Here is a 14693-nt window from a genome sequence, read left to right on the forward strand (position 1 = left end):
CTGAGAGTCCATTAGTCAAGGATGGATTTCATCAATCACACATTGCCATAACTACAGTGTTAGACAGGACAGCTACAGATGCGTGTGCTCAGACAGCTGTGAGATGGTTAGGCAGTGATTTGGGATTCATGTGACAGACCGTAGCTTAAGCGTTTCTTTGCTTTGCATTTTATTTTTCGGAGCCTTGTTCACCGTTTTGTGCAACACTCTGAGTCTTCAAGTTTGCTTTTGCAGGGACGAGCCGTAACGGCAGCGGCGCGGTTGAGTGCAGTACTGGGACGTGCCTTGCTGCTATGGAAACGTGTGTGTGTGTGTGTGTGTGAGCAGCCAAGGTGTGTGTGCCTGCAGAGGTCAATCTGCTAATTATCTGACTCATTATAATGGGCAGCAAGTAATTGAGAAAGAGTGAGAGCGGGAGCCAGGGAAAGATCGGGAGATGTGTGCAACCGGTGACTTCGAGATGGAATTCGTCTGCAGAAAATGTGTGTGTGTGTGTGTGTGTGTGTGTGTGTGTATACTTAGGGCTGTTAAAATATTATTTAAAGGATTAGCCTGTTATTTTACATAGTTCCTACTAATAAAGACCTACATTTTTTTTAAAAAAAAGCAACATGATATGGTTTGATTAATTCAGTAATTTCCCCATCGCACATTTTCTGGGTCAAAAAAAGTTGCACTTGAACTACACTGCAATAAATGACTCCACCAGCAGGAGGCAGTAGTCTGTATTCGTCGTTTAAACTAGAGATGGGATTTGTGGCTCTTTGAAGGGAGCCGCATCTCGTGGATCCGTTCCTTTCAAAGAGCCGTTCAAAAGACTATTTCATTTTTATATTTTGAGAATGGGGGTAACTCACTTTATCTGGGAAATTCAGTAAAGACCTTTGCGTTGCCAAAAAAATTCGCCACCTGGATTCAAAGGGGAACTACTGTTTTTTACAACCTGGACCTTATTTCTGGCTTAGAATACTATCATTTACTCACCCATATAACTTTTGTGTAATTTGTATTCCTTCAGGAGATATTTAGATCTGCGTATATCCATATAGTGGGAGTGAATGGGGCACCGAAACACAGCCTCTAAATAATGCATTATCTGCCGCGAAACTCGTTCATTTCATTTTTCATTGCTACTGCTATTTTTTTTACAACATGGCTGAATATTTTTCCGATTCTGAGGTTGTGGACGAACCACAGCAGTAGCAAATTGCAGGTAAACAAGCCGGCAGAAAAACACAGAAGAAGGCTTTGCACAGTGGTCAGACTCTCCCATCATTAATACAAGATCTTGGTGAAAAATGAATGCAACACTGGATGGAAATAAATCGAATACAGAAGCTTATCCTCCCCTTGTGCCTGTTCTCGTTACCCATCTTTCATTTTAAAGAGCCAGTCAATAAATACGGTTCGCTTGCTAAGGTCACATCGCTTTTTTTATTCATTCTAGATTATCTTTTTGCTGTATGTTCAAATTGACATACCCGAAAAACTATGCTCACGTAGATGTTCGACTAGGTGTATCACAGCCCGTCCTGTCTGCAAATGCTAGCCCGTATCTCTCAGCGCAAAGAGAATTTCTTACTATTGAAGACTTAAATCCTTACAAAACAGCAGCAACATGTGGTTTCATTTTTGAAAAAAATTTCCCCAAACAGCTGGTCTCGTTTTTATTCACCTTTAATCAAACGGGAGGCAAATAATGAACGTTTTGGGGACGACTTTCAGTGACGCATTAATACACATTTGTGCCTCCAGTGCAGTGGTTGACACTGCACAAAATAATAAAAAAAAAAGATTGAAGCCACGGTGTTAAAAACCTGTGCGCACATTTGTCTTGCTTCCTGCTCCTGCTTCATACAACTTTTTATCGTCGTACCTAGTTTGGGTTTTTCAAGTTTCTCGCCGGCTTCCAAATTGGCCTCCAAACTGCGGTGCAATAAATCCTATTGGCATATCCAGGTGTTAAACTGAGATTTAATGTGCAGCACAGAGAGCTCCCCCACCCCACCTCAGCAGATGAATGTGGAAACAAACAGTGCACATGCATTATTCTCAAACAGAAAAACACTTTGATTGAAAAGTGGCTTGAACATTGAGATTCAAATCTACAGCAATGTCTTAAAGCAGATAAAAAAAAAACAATTGGCCATATCTGCGAATACATCCAGACATTGTTGTTTTTTATGTGGGTTGTGCAAATAAGCATGAGAGGATTGGACATGAAAAACTAAATAATTTGAGAACAGCTTCTGTAGTGAATATTTGTATTACTATTTGTTAAGGTAACCCTTTATCCTCCAGTGGGGAAATTTGCAAAAACTGGCCAAAGAACAACAAACCGCTGCACGTCCGCGAATAGATAACAGGTAACTCCGGACTCAACATGGAATAGCACTAGCGTATCATAACAAAATATTGGTGAAATGAACGAGTTTCGCGGCAGATTAGAGGCTGTGTTTCGGTGCCCCAGTCACTCCCACTATATAGCTATACGCAGATCTAAATATGCCGAAGGACTCCAAATGACACCAAAGTTATATGGGTGAGTAAACTATTGTATTTTACACCAGAAATAAGGTCCAGGTTGTAAAAAACGGTAGATCCCCTTTAAGCAGTGATGGACAGAACAGTAACGTGGAGTTGAATTTGGCTCAAAATGCCTCCAAATGATTGGTTGGAGGACTATCCAATTGCAAACAGTTTTTTTTTTTTTTTTCTGTCAATTGAAACATAATGAAATCCGAATGGAGCGTATCACTCTAATATTCTACAAAGTCTGGCTAAGTATTTATGGCAGCAGGACAGTATGTGTGGGACTAAATCCAAGCGAATTACAGTTTGTCTTAATGGCAATATTTACTCGAACAACGCTGAATATTCATTTTTTCCCCCACCCCAACTGTCAGATATCACCAGTTTCCTGCTTCCCAAATGTGAGACAGTAAATTGAAACTCTTGGTTTTGGACTGTTGGCCAGACTTGTTGGCCAGGCCTGGCTGTGGATATTTTCACTATCCTCTGGCAAGCCGCAGATAAACTGATTAATCAGATCTAATCGGCAAATTGACTGGTAATGAGTCCAATCTGTTGTCTTTTCATGACATTTCCTTGGAATAGGAAAAATTAAAAACATGACCATGCTTATGCTCCAACAGTATGCGCTTTTTTAACCAATCAGTGTTGTTTTCTCTCTACCTGGCTATGTACCTGTTCTCTGCCTTATACCACTGCCCTGAATTCAGCTTCTCAAGCATTAAAGCAACGTATATGTCATGGATATTATCTTTTAAAAATGAGGATTAAAGCAACTAGTTAGAGTTTTGTCTTCTAGTATCAATCAGTGTACACTACAGTGACTTCCAGGATTTTCGTTAAATACAAACGTTGCTTCCTGAGAAGAAGCAAAGCAAAGCTATATATAACTCTTCTAATGTCCTCGTCTAATGCTCAGAGAGACGACTCAAATGACACTTAACACGAAAACGTATCCTTACGTATTTTTAATCAGCAAATCTGAAGTACTTCATATTTATCTTGTCACTTGCGAGACCGGCGGTTTTAATAGCACGAATGTGACAGCAGAGAGGCGCAGATAAAGGCGGAGAAGAATTTCCCGAGATTGTGTAAACCCAGAGAACAGTTGTGGGTGAAGCGAACGCTCCGGGAATAGTGATCGCTGGAGAGCTGTTGCGAGCATTTTTCGCAGCAGACTCCTCGACTTGACACAGTCGGGGAAGGACAGGTGTGTGATGGCTGCGTTCCACCGGTGCTAGGGGGAGTTGTTCGCTGCTGTGTGCTTGTTTAGGATGGTGCAGGTGGAAAAGACACACACTAAACATTAAACTCCTTCTTTCCTCCCGCTTCCCGCTGTGCTCTTGCCAAAAACAGTCTCCTCTGGAAGTCAGTAATGGAAGCCTTATATGCACTTATGGCATCAGGTAGTAGTTGTACTCACTGCTAAACTGTCATTAGGTGTGTTTCAGCAGATAGTGGTTCAGCTGGGACTTTGTCAAGGCTAAGGTTGCTATCCTGCTTTTTTGTGCACTTATGGATTTCTACTGTCCATCAAAAAGATGCCATCAGATCCCATCACCAAGCCTCATGCCCCCATGCAGGAATTACTGTTACTGCTTCATGGACCCGTCTTTCATCTACATCTACCTCAATGAACTTGGGCACAGTCTCCATTTGCTGGGTGAGATAACGTTTTCATTAACCACAATGTCCAACAGTGGGTCCCTGCAATCTCCCTAATGGTCAGTTATGCATCCTGGAGCACTTTGTCGTAGATGTCTGCGGCAAACCAGAGCACACTTCACTCCACTGCCTCAATTACGTTCACATGATTTGGAATGTCAGGCAGGTTGGATGGGTGAAGTCATAGCAGCAACCCTTCACATAACTGATGGAAATTGATAGTTTGAGGATATTTATTTTAAGGTATTATTCAACATTTTAGACAAAACCTGACAGATCTTTGCCAGAGAATGATCCGTTCCCAATGGAGGGATTCCAGGTCAACTTTCTGGGAACTTGGCCTGGCTTCCAGATTAATGTACCATTGCGAAGTATGTGTGGCTTACCTGGGAGCTGCTCATCTCCAGGCTCTGGATGAGCCGGTCCCAGCGCTGGGCGAAGCTGTCCAGCCTGGCCTCCAGTTTGCTGGCCACATCTTTGTTCTTAACGCTGGACAGCAGGTCCTGGCTCATAGAACACAGCTTGTCCATCGCGGGACGCTTTACCTCCAGGTCCGCCTTCACCGTCTGGCGGAACAGACGCACACAAGCACACGCTGCAGATGTAATCCTTACTGGCATGTCTCTCACCCAGCGGGAGACATTACACTAAAGCTTATTCATGTATATTTTATTCTTCTTTCAAACGTAAAGGGTGAGTAGCTGTAGTGTAAGGAGACTCACGGCAAGACGGCGCAGGCAGGCCACCATCTCTATCTGGTCTTTCAGATTGGAGGTCTTAATGGAGCGAACCAGCTCCTCCTTCTGGGTCAGCCAGGAGTCAAACAAACACTGTGAGAAAAGTTAACAAGGAGAGAAAACAAGGAGTCAGTTGAGGATAGAGTTGGTAAATAAAGATGAGGCAGAATGAGATACAGGAAAAACACAGAAAGACTAACTACCACGATCGTAACGACCAGTTAGGTGACACTTCAGCTCACCGGGACCCAGATCACACCTGAAAACATAACCCAAAGGTGCTCAAGGTATGGAAGGTACATGGAAGGTAGGAAGATGAAAAAGGTTCCCAAGATCTGGAAGACATTCGATGTAGGCCCTATCCCTAAGAAAGGACTTCCTGGCACTCGAATCGACTTCAACAACTTACAGACTACCTCAGTAACAGTCCACAGAATTTCAGGCTGTAAGGGCAGGAAGTGCAGTGACTTCTGCTTACAATCTACCTTCATTGGATAGCGCAACAACAACCACCTTCGGCTCGGGATGACAATGAAACTAGTGGTAGACTTCCAGGGCAGATGGTGGACGCCTACAAGTTCCTAGGGTTAGAGACAAAACTGAGGCCCTCCAGAAAGCGTTGCCAAGGCTGCTAAGAATGGTCCACCACTTTGTAATGTGAGTTTTGCGGTGGGGCTGAGACTAGGGTGTCTGGAGAGTCTGGAGGCAGTGACAGAAAAGTAAATGAGAGAGAAAGCTGAAAGCCAGCCCTCTCTATAGGCTACTGACTGGAAACAGCACAGGAGTACGTTCAGCCACAAACACATCCAACCATATGTCTCAAAGTGTTTAGGGGGCTCTTTCTTGCCAACACTCATCACAATGGCACATCCCCAAGTATCTTAAAATAGCGCCTATGTTAGAGAAATAAAACGTCCCCAGTAAACAAAGGGCTACTGCAACCCGAATGGTGGCAATGAAAAATCTCGTTTTGGGGCTTTTAATTACGGCCGATCTGTTAATCGTGTATAATCTGATGTTGTGATTTCAGCTTCCTCACATATTAATAACAGAACACGGGCAAATCGGATATCTAGGCCCGTTTAATTTCCCTTGTCAAAGTGGGCTGTGGCTAAAAATATCAAATTCAAAGACACTCATAAAGGACAGAGGAAATAAGAAGCGTTTCTGAAAGAAAGGATCATCATATGAATATTTCAAGACAGTATATTTATACATGGATATAAATACACTGTTATTTTCCAGGTTGCATTCGCACATGCACATCCATGCATTGTGGGATTTATTTTCATCAGCTACTACTCTTCTTGTTTGTGATTTTTTCTTTCCTCCTATACATATGTTTGGCTCATTCATGTGCAGTTGCTCATTTCGGATAAAGGCTACTGGGGTCACAGCGCTCTTAAACGTGTATGTCTTGCCGCTTGTGCCAAGCAAGAAACAATGCTTGGTGCCACGTCTGTGCCTCGACCCCAAGGACACACAGCACCAGTCTCAAGAGATAAATCGTTTATCCGTAAATATATTTGAGACAGGCCGCCTTTGCTTCGTGGAAAGTCACGGACAAGGACTCGCCGAGAACTAAAGATGAATTGTATAAAAGTACCCTGCTGAGAGGGACACTGTCAGAATTGGGGTGGCAAAACACATCATGCCATCGTTCAAAAAATGTTTCTGTGGGAGATTTCCGAGCCTCCAGAGAATCCTTTAGCGCGCGTTAACCTGGTAACATGACTTGCATTGTTTTTTTGAGATTCCTTTAAATGAAGGCAGGCAATGCTTAGATTATACAAAAGCGTATATGTGGCGTGATCTGCCTCAACCTCCAAGACTGTTCATATCACCTGTCTGTTTTCACTCCCCCATTCTCAGAAAGAATAATATTGTTGCTAGGGCTCTGCATTATCAATCATCACTATTGGGCAACCTGAGGAAGCAGATGGAGGGAGTGCTAAAGGCGCATTCAGGAAGCACAGCAACTCAAGAGATGCATAATGATGCCAATGAATTTTACCGCTTGTGGTCATGATAGATGTAATTGCCACCTTTTTTTCAAATGAGATATGCTCACTAGCTTTAATTTGCTAAAGGATAAACAGATTGTGCAGAAAGTTTACTCAAAAGCAATCGTGACTTAAAATACTTTGAACTGTATTTCGTCTATGGGCCTTTATAACCGCTGTGCTGTGTTGCAAGACTGACAATAAAACAATGAATTACATTTTGTAATTATTTATCTTTAATATGTTAAGAAAAGGAAAGGATAAGATGCTTGAATAAGTTTTTCGCTTGTTCGTCTAAAACAATTGGATTTTGTGGTAGGACTCATATTAAACATCAACCTACTAAGAACCAGTAAGAAAATCTCAATAAAACATGTTTAGTAATCAAATTAAGGAACAAAACACTTTAAAAAATGCCATGTAAGAAGAATTATCCTGGAATTGAAAAAACAAGGCCATTTTTTTGTCTTTATTTAAGATATTTCAACTGAGTTAAATTTTAGTTTTTACAGTGCAGAATCACTCTCCACACTTCTCCGAAGCTTATCCAAGAGTTCCTTCAATCATGAATTGCCAAGGACCACGTTATAAAACTGTGCATTATGCTTACAGAAGAATAATCATAAGAAAATCAAACGCACTGAGTACACTGCCTAAGAAGCAAGAAAGTTGCTCCCATGATACACACAACACAAACAGGACAAGTGGACTTTATTTACAATCTCCATGAGTCACATGAGCAGAGAAAAAGCTTAAACCACGACAAACTCAACACAGTGAAGTCTTAACTACTTAAGTTCATCTACGCATTTTTAGCATGTTTTTGGATAAAATTAAACCCAGCTTTTGCGAAGTAAACCTGTGCTTCTCCCATGATTAAACACTGTTCGACTGTATTTAATCACTAGAATGAGAAAAACACAACACAATTGTATTTGTACCGTTATCTTCCATCAAGCCTCAGTTGTAACTGAGGATGTTTGAAGTGTTCAAATGTGACAACCTATACCACAAGCCCTATCAATACTTCATAATCAGAAAGATGACATCTGCCATTATCATGCAATATTTATATATTTGGCAACACCAGAACCAGTCTTGTGTGCACTGTAAAAAATTAATGAATACTACACATGTGGAAAAGCCAATACTAAATGCCTCGAGATTATCTTTTCGATCACATGCCTAAATCCAATCCAATTCAACATCTCGCTAATCTCACTACTATTTCAAGGAATATATCTCCCTTTTTCTCTGTGTGTGTCTCTTTGGCATTTCTGCACAACCTTTTATTGCAATCTGAAAGTGCAGTGTGGAGTTTCAAGTTGTTCTGATGAGCGTTCCTCATATTTTAGAATATTTTAGGGTCTTTTCTTGTTCTGTGTTTTTGTTATACTTTCTAAGCAGTATCCTCAGGGGCCCTTAGGCAGAGTGTGGGCGAAGCCTAAGCCTCCATTGTTGCTAGGCAACATTTTCCAAGCCATCCACCCAAGTAACCTTGTGAGCTGACATGAAATGCAATGAAAACATTGGCCCCAACAATGGCCAGTAAGTCATGAGGAGACTAAAAAGTCCAGCCTGCCAACCAGAATCTACAGCAACTTCTAAAGGTGCACATTCAAGAGCTTCCTTACCATCTGCACCATATTCTGATGCAGTAACTGGTTGATCTCCTGCTTAAATTCCACTCACCCAAACATTCACACGCTTCCTACCTGTTCGTTAGTGAAGTGCTGCCATTTCAGGAGAATCTCCTGAAGCAGAATCCAGCGTTCTTCTGTCCACCTACAAATGGCTGCCCAGCGGTCACCAAGCACCTGCACAGAGTACACACAGTATATCATGTACTGAAATGTACATTAATGTCTCTCTATTAGCATAGCGTATCGACTGGGATCCCCATGGTCAAAATGGGAAACTCTTCAGAAGGTAGTAGAGAATGGCTGACCCAGGATCCTGTGGGACTTCCAGAAACAGATTGACAAGCTGGTGATGGCTAACCAACCGGACATTGTAGTGGTGTACAAACAGCAGAGGAGGGCTTTAGCAACATAAGGAAGAAGGTACATGACAAGAAATATCAAGTGCTGAAAGAAGAACTAGAAAAGACATGCAGGGTGAATGCAAAAGTGATCCCCAAGGTGATCAGAACACTTGGGGAGTGGCTCGAGCAGATTCCAGGAACAACATTCGTGATCTATGTCTAGAATTGTGCGATTGTAGGAATAGCTAAGACTCTGAGAAGGTCCCTCAAACGCCCATGCCTCTGGTTGAGGAGACCCAAGCTTGAGGAAGACGCACACCACGGCCGACAGTGGAAGGAGGGGATTTATAAGGTCAGCAGTTACCGGAAATGTTTAGTTACTCGTATTGCAGCACAAGGGGGTCACTCCACATACTGAAAACAAGGGTTCATGTATTTTTGGGGAGGGGAGACCCGAGCTTGAGGACGACACACCCCAACCCCCAAATGTGGAAGAAGGGGATTTATAAGATCAGCAGTTACTGGAAATGTTGTTCCAGTCTTTGGTTATGTTTGTCATGATATAGTTTTTTTTTTTTTGTTGCATTAAAGCATGCATGAGTACTGACTCCATCACATCAGCATATTGGTAGCTAGCTGCTTTGCTGAGTAAAATGAGAGGGACACTGCACAAAGTCATCAGCATGACAGAGAGGCAAAGAGGAGGGAGAGGGTGGCAAAGGTGGAAAGGGGGTGGTTAGTGAGGGAGGACAGGAAATGGAAAGAAAATGACATGGGGAAGAAAAAAAACAAATGTGAGAGACAAGCAAGAGGGCAGAGACAGACGTGGGGAGCGAGGCCCAGCAGGTTAATCTTAAGATGAATGGCCTGTGATTAATCAAGTGACAGTTCAACAGCAGGGGGAAACCAGGGAAGGCACCTTCTATTTGCATTTTTACATTCCGGCACACAGAGTCCCCTCACATCTATTTATCTCTCTTATCTTGCATTCAGCAATAAACTGCACTGCAGGAAACCTCAAGCTGAAGCTCTAGTTCTTAAAAAGAAAGCCAACTAAAAACCTGCATTAAGTTTATGATGACATTAAGTGTGATTATACCATACATGCACCCACAACCAGTGTCTGCTCTACAATCTCTTAATATGACATTGTGAATAATTCAGGATACGTATAACAGCATTGTGTCTTCAATATATTTGTGCAAATTACTTTTTTATCAATGAGTTTCATGACTAAAGTTCAGGAAAAGACCAAACTTTCGTCTAATCCGCGTTCAGTGCAGAGGAGCTTACTTTTATCTCAAAATCCCTAAACCTTTTCTCCCTAAGGACGAGTTTCCCTCACGCCCAGTCATCTACATTTGTTCATTTCCTGCTTGTGTGTGTCGCCGGCTTTGTCCAAATCTGCTGCAGCATGCGCCCTCACACCTTCCCCCAAAGAAGAACAGATTGAGCTTCCCAAGATAAAATCACCATGACTTCCTATTTTCTCCACTGCAGCTCTTGTAATATCCAGTCCAGATGGTTCGGTACAGTCTTCATCTGCAGCCCGAGCTGTAGTTGGGCATTGCTGCTGAAACGTGGTCCCTGAGCTATTTTCCTTGTATGGATTATCATGAACACGGATGCTGAAGCCAGATACAACCTCAAAAATAATCTTAATTTCAGCATTGTTTCAACAAGCTCTAATACGTGCCTGGTTTGTCCATCCCATCTGATGCCCAAGTGAACAGGATATGATCTGTTAATTGCGTAGTCACAATATTAAACATACAATTATGGTTATGGAATGGTCATGGTGAAAGGGTGTTGTCTAGCAGTTTGAAACACCAAGTCATCTCCCATGTTTTTATGTTGACCCATCCATCCACCTCAACCTCCACCCAGATCCTTTGCTTCAGTCATAATTACTACAGCCACTAGAGGTCACCGCCGCTCCTACATAAGCTGATTGGGTTTTGGCGCCATGAGCGAGCAAACTTTAAAGGGGAATTACCGTTTTTAACAACCTGGACCTTATTTCTATCATAAACTACAATCGTTTACTCACCCATATAACATCTGGAGTCTTTCGGAAGATATTTAGATCCAGTATATCCATATAGTGGGAGTGACTGGGGCACCGAAACGCAGCCTCTAAATAACACATTATCTGCCACGAAACTCGTTCTTTTCACCAATATTTTGTTATGATACGCTAGTGCTATTCCCTGTTGAGTCCATACATAATCACACCTTTTCTCTCCACTCTGATACACGCCCAATTTGGCGAATTTTAGCTTTGTTGGTTACATGGGTCCAATAATAAGGAATGGTCACGGTGAAAAGATGTCGCCTGTCGGTAAAACACCAAAACAACAGTCTTCGCCCATGTTTTTATGTTGACCCATCCATCCACCTCAACCTCCACCCAGATCCTTTGCTTCAGTCATAATTACTGCAGCCACTAGAGGTCCCTGTCACTCCTAAACGAACATATTGGGTTTATGTAATGTTCACAACAGCTGTACTTCAAGCTCTTAATGCGACACTCATGACAAAAGCATACTTTTTCTTTCCGCTCTAAGACATGCCCAACTTGACGTATTTTAGCTTTGTTAATTACATGGTTCCAATGATAAACACACAGTTAGGACTATGGAACCTTGCAGTTTGAAACACCAAAACAACTACAGTCATCTCACGTTATTATGTTGACCCATCCATCCATCCATCTGAACCTACTCCCTATTTATAACTGCTACAACCACTAACGGACGCTGTCACTATTACATAAACATCCTGGGTTTTTGATTATCTGGAGAGTAAACCTTAATGCCTTGTATCAATGACCCGTTCAAACCTTGCAATAATATTTGACTTTGGCCATCCTATCCCAAGTGGCCAGCTTTGACTATCTGAGGTCGCACCAAGCCTCAGAATGTGTCTCCACATCCTTCTATAATAGAAGCTATGCTTATGCAAAAGCACCCCTGTGGACTCAAATGTGTCTTCAGTGTGTCCTAGGTGTACATGTACTTTAAGCTAGCCACTTGGATTGTCCAGTACGGGTATTAATGCAAGTTCTTGCCCAATCAATGTAAGACTAAGATACGTTTGAACAAGTGAGATCAACTGAGTAATTTATGTGATACTGCTTATAACACAATGCAGCATGCTGCAATTAAAGCTCATGTATTAGGCAGCAGTGGAATTCGGCAGCTGGAGTTTTAATAGATGTCCGCTTTTTTTTTCTTTGCAGTGTATGGAAGTTAACAAGGAAAACTAAGGCCCATACATCAGAGGCTTAGACAAGCATGGAGAATTAACCACACGGACAGGCAGCAAAGACTGGCTCGTGGCTGGAGTGTGTGCGTGAGGACAACGTATAGAGTAAACAAATTCTGCAGAAAAGGCTACAGCAAACACACGGACGGCAAAAAGCACATCGTGCCGGCAACATCTAATTACTGCGCGGCGCCAGAGACAAAACTATCTCCTGTGTAATCTGTTTTCCCTGGAAACAACAGATTCAGCCGGCCGAGCCCACCCCCACTGAGAGGGAAAGAGTCGGTGAGTGGGAGAACGAGGGAGAAAAGAAGAGAGAAGGAGTGCGTTAACTTGCCTGTAGTTTGCTCTCCAAGGCAGCGGTGGCGCTGTCTCCGCTGGACTCGTCCACCACCACCACCATGTGGGTCAGGGAGTTCACCCTCACCTGCTCCAGCTCCAGGTCCTCCTGCAGGAGCTGCAGCACACACAGGGGCGCACGCAGAAACACAGAACGGTAAGGGGAATGCGCAAATTTGTTCTGCAAGCAGGACAGCAAGTCCAAACGTACAGCCATTTTTGTTTTATTTAGGAAGCACATACGGTATCTGCTGATCTGCCATGATTCATCGAGAATTCAAAGTCCAAAACTTTTTGCAGTGTTTCAGAAAATATATGATCCGTTAGCTTAGCAGCCTTCCGTTGGTAAAAATGTGTTGATGCTAGCTAAGCTACACCCCCTTCCCTTCAATCTCTTATTTACCCCACCATAAGCATGAATTATAGGACAATTTGGGACAAATTTATAGGACAACTTTTCTTTTACAGTTTAATTTAAGCAATATCTTAATGCTAAGATTTTGATGCATAAACCAATACTTGGTATTTAAATACTTCTTCAATTTCCGCTGTTCAAACACATTTAAACCCAAGTGCTTGGGCTGACATTTTCTTTCAGGTAGGGTTTAGTTTTTCTCCAGCTGAGCCTTGCAGTGTAAATAATCACTTACAAATGACAGTTTGCTGCTTTTTTTTACTCCATCTTCTGGTGCTTTAAATTTTTACTGGAGCCTGTTTAAAGTATGCCCGTGTGGAAAAGGTCGATTGCGGCCTGCAGCTTTCTTGAGAGCCGCTCATCCGGCGAAAAGACTGACAGTCTAAAAGAGTTGGGGTTTTTTTTAGCGTACATCCTAAACATGCTCTTTCTTAACATTAAAGTATGTGTTCAGATGTCTAGTTGGCTCACCTTGTGCTCCTCCACTTGGTGCTTGACGTCCTCCAGGTCGGGACCCAGCGGCTGAGCCCCCATCCTCTTAATGCGCGCCTCTGTCACATCTAACCATTCGGTGAGCTGCTGCAGCTGCTGGTGCTGCAGGTCCATCAGGACCTCGTGGAGCCTGGGCGGGGAGACACAATCCAGTGAGCTGTCGCTGATATGTTGAAACCGCGGGGTAAGCCATTATCCAAAAACAGTTCAGCAGGGCAGGTGAAGGCTTGGTTAAAGCCCTCGGGCGATCATTACCGCTAATTGAATTGGTGGAACTTCTAAAAGCCGTCTACCCTGCCCTCATGCTCGCGCTCCATTATAACAGCCGCTTGCTATCTCGCCAGTGTGGTGTTTGGTAGTCCGGGCCATACCGACACAGCACTGTGCTTGAATCAACAAGATAATCAAAGAAGATAGCTGGACGGTTAATTAAATTTGGGTCGGTGTCAGTTATCATTGGATTCACTATAATTAGAAAGGCCGTCGTTCTTTGTCGTCATGAATGTTAGTGTGGAGATCTTCATTCATTGTGTAAAAAAGAGATTAAGCCTTAGCCATGGCATACACACATCTTTCATGTCCTACTGGACCCTTGTTAGGCTTGGATCCAGTCATAGAAAGTGTTCAGACACCCTCTGTTTGCAGTGCCGATGTAACTATACAATACTTTGTTCCGCAATGGTCCATTCTATATTTGGTATAAAGATGATATATTATCAAAGTCAGCCAGTGTATATTCCATATTATTTCACCTCAGACATCAGTTCAAAATGAAAATCAATGGTAGACATGATCTATTTGTTTCCTGATTTATTTTGAAAAGCTCCTGGTCCCTGCATCCTGTCTGTTTCACTTCCTGTCTTTGCCTGTGGGTCTTCCCCTCATGGTTCACCTGTTTCTTGTTATCTCATCAGCCCTTGTGTATTTATAGCCCTGCCTTTCCCCTTGTCATGTTTTTCTGTTGAGTTACCCGTGTGCCGACCTGTTGTACCTGCATGAATTCCCAGGCGATTCCCTTTTGGATGGTCATGTTTCTGTTTTGGTTGGATAACACCTGTTGTCAGATATAACTTGACCTCCCAAGTCTCTTCCAGTCTACACTTTCCATGCTACACCGTGACAACAGTAGTGGACCTAGTGCATAAACCCGGACTGCACAAATGTGTGTGGCCAGAACACTAGTTTATACCATTCAAAGTATAATAGCATATCCACATTGCCAAAACATCATCCAATCGGACCTTAGGCTGCGGGCATAC

General features: G+C 42.7%; 1 protein-coding gene across 1 annotated transcript in view; it reads right to left on the minus strand.

Annotated features, from left to right (window-relative positions):
* Positions 1-14693, minus strand: part of dmd (dystrophin) — a gene marked incomplete at its 3' end in the record, with an annotated part of 278458 nt that overhangs the window by 118506 nt on the left and 145259 nt on the right. Inside the window, exons 14-18 of the mRNA XM_084574167.1 lie at positions 13414-13564; positions 12526-12645; positions 8653-8754; positions 4920-5027; positions 4584-4763 (exon numbers count right to left, since the gene is read on the minus strand). Of these exons, the coding sequence (XP_084430293.1) occupies positions 4584-4763; positions 4920-5027; positions 8653-8754; positions 12526-12645; positions 13414-13564 (661 nt within the window). The remainder of the gene's footprint in view (positions 1-4583; positions 4764-4919; positions 5028-8652; positions 8755-12525; positions 12646-13413; positions 13565-14693) is intronic.

Source organism: Chelon labrosus (genome assembly GCF_963514085.1).
Source record: "Chelon labrosus genome assembly, chromosome: 24".
NCBI lineage: Eukaryota > Metazoa > Chordata > Actinopteri > Mugiliformes > Mugilidae > Chelon > Chelon labrosus.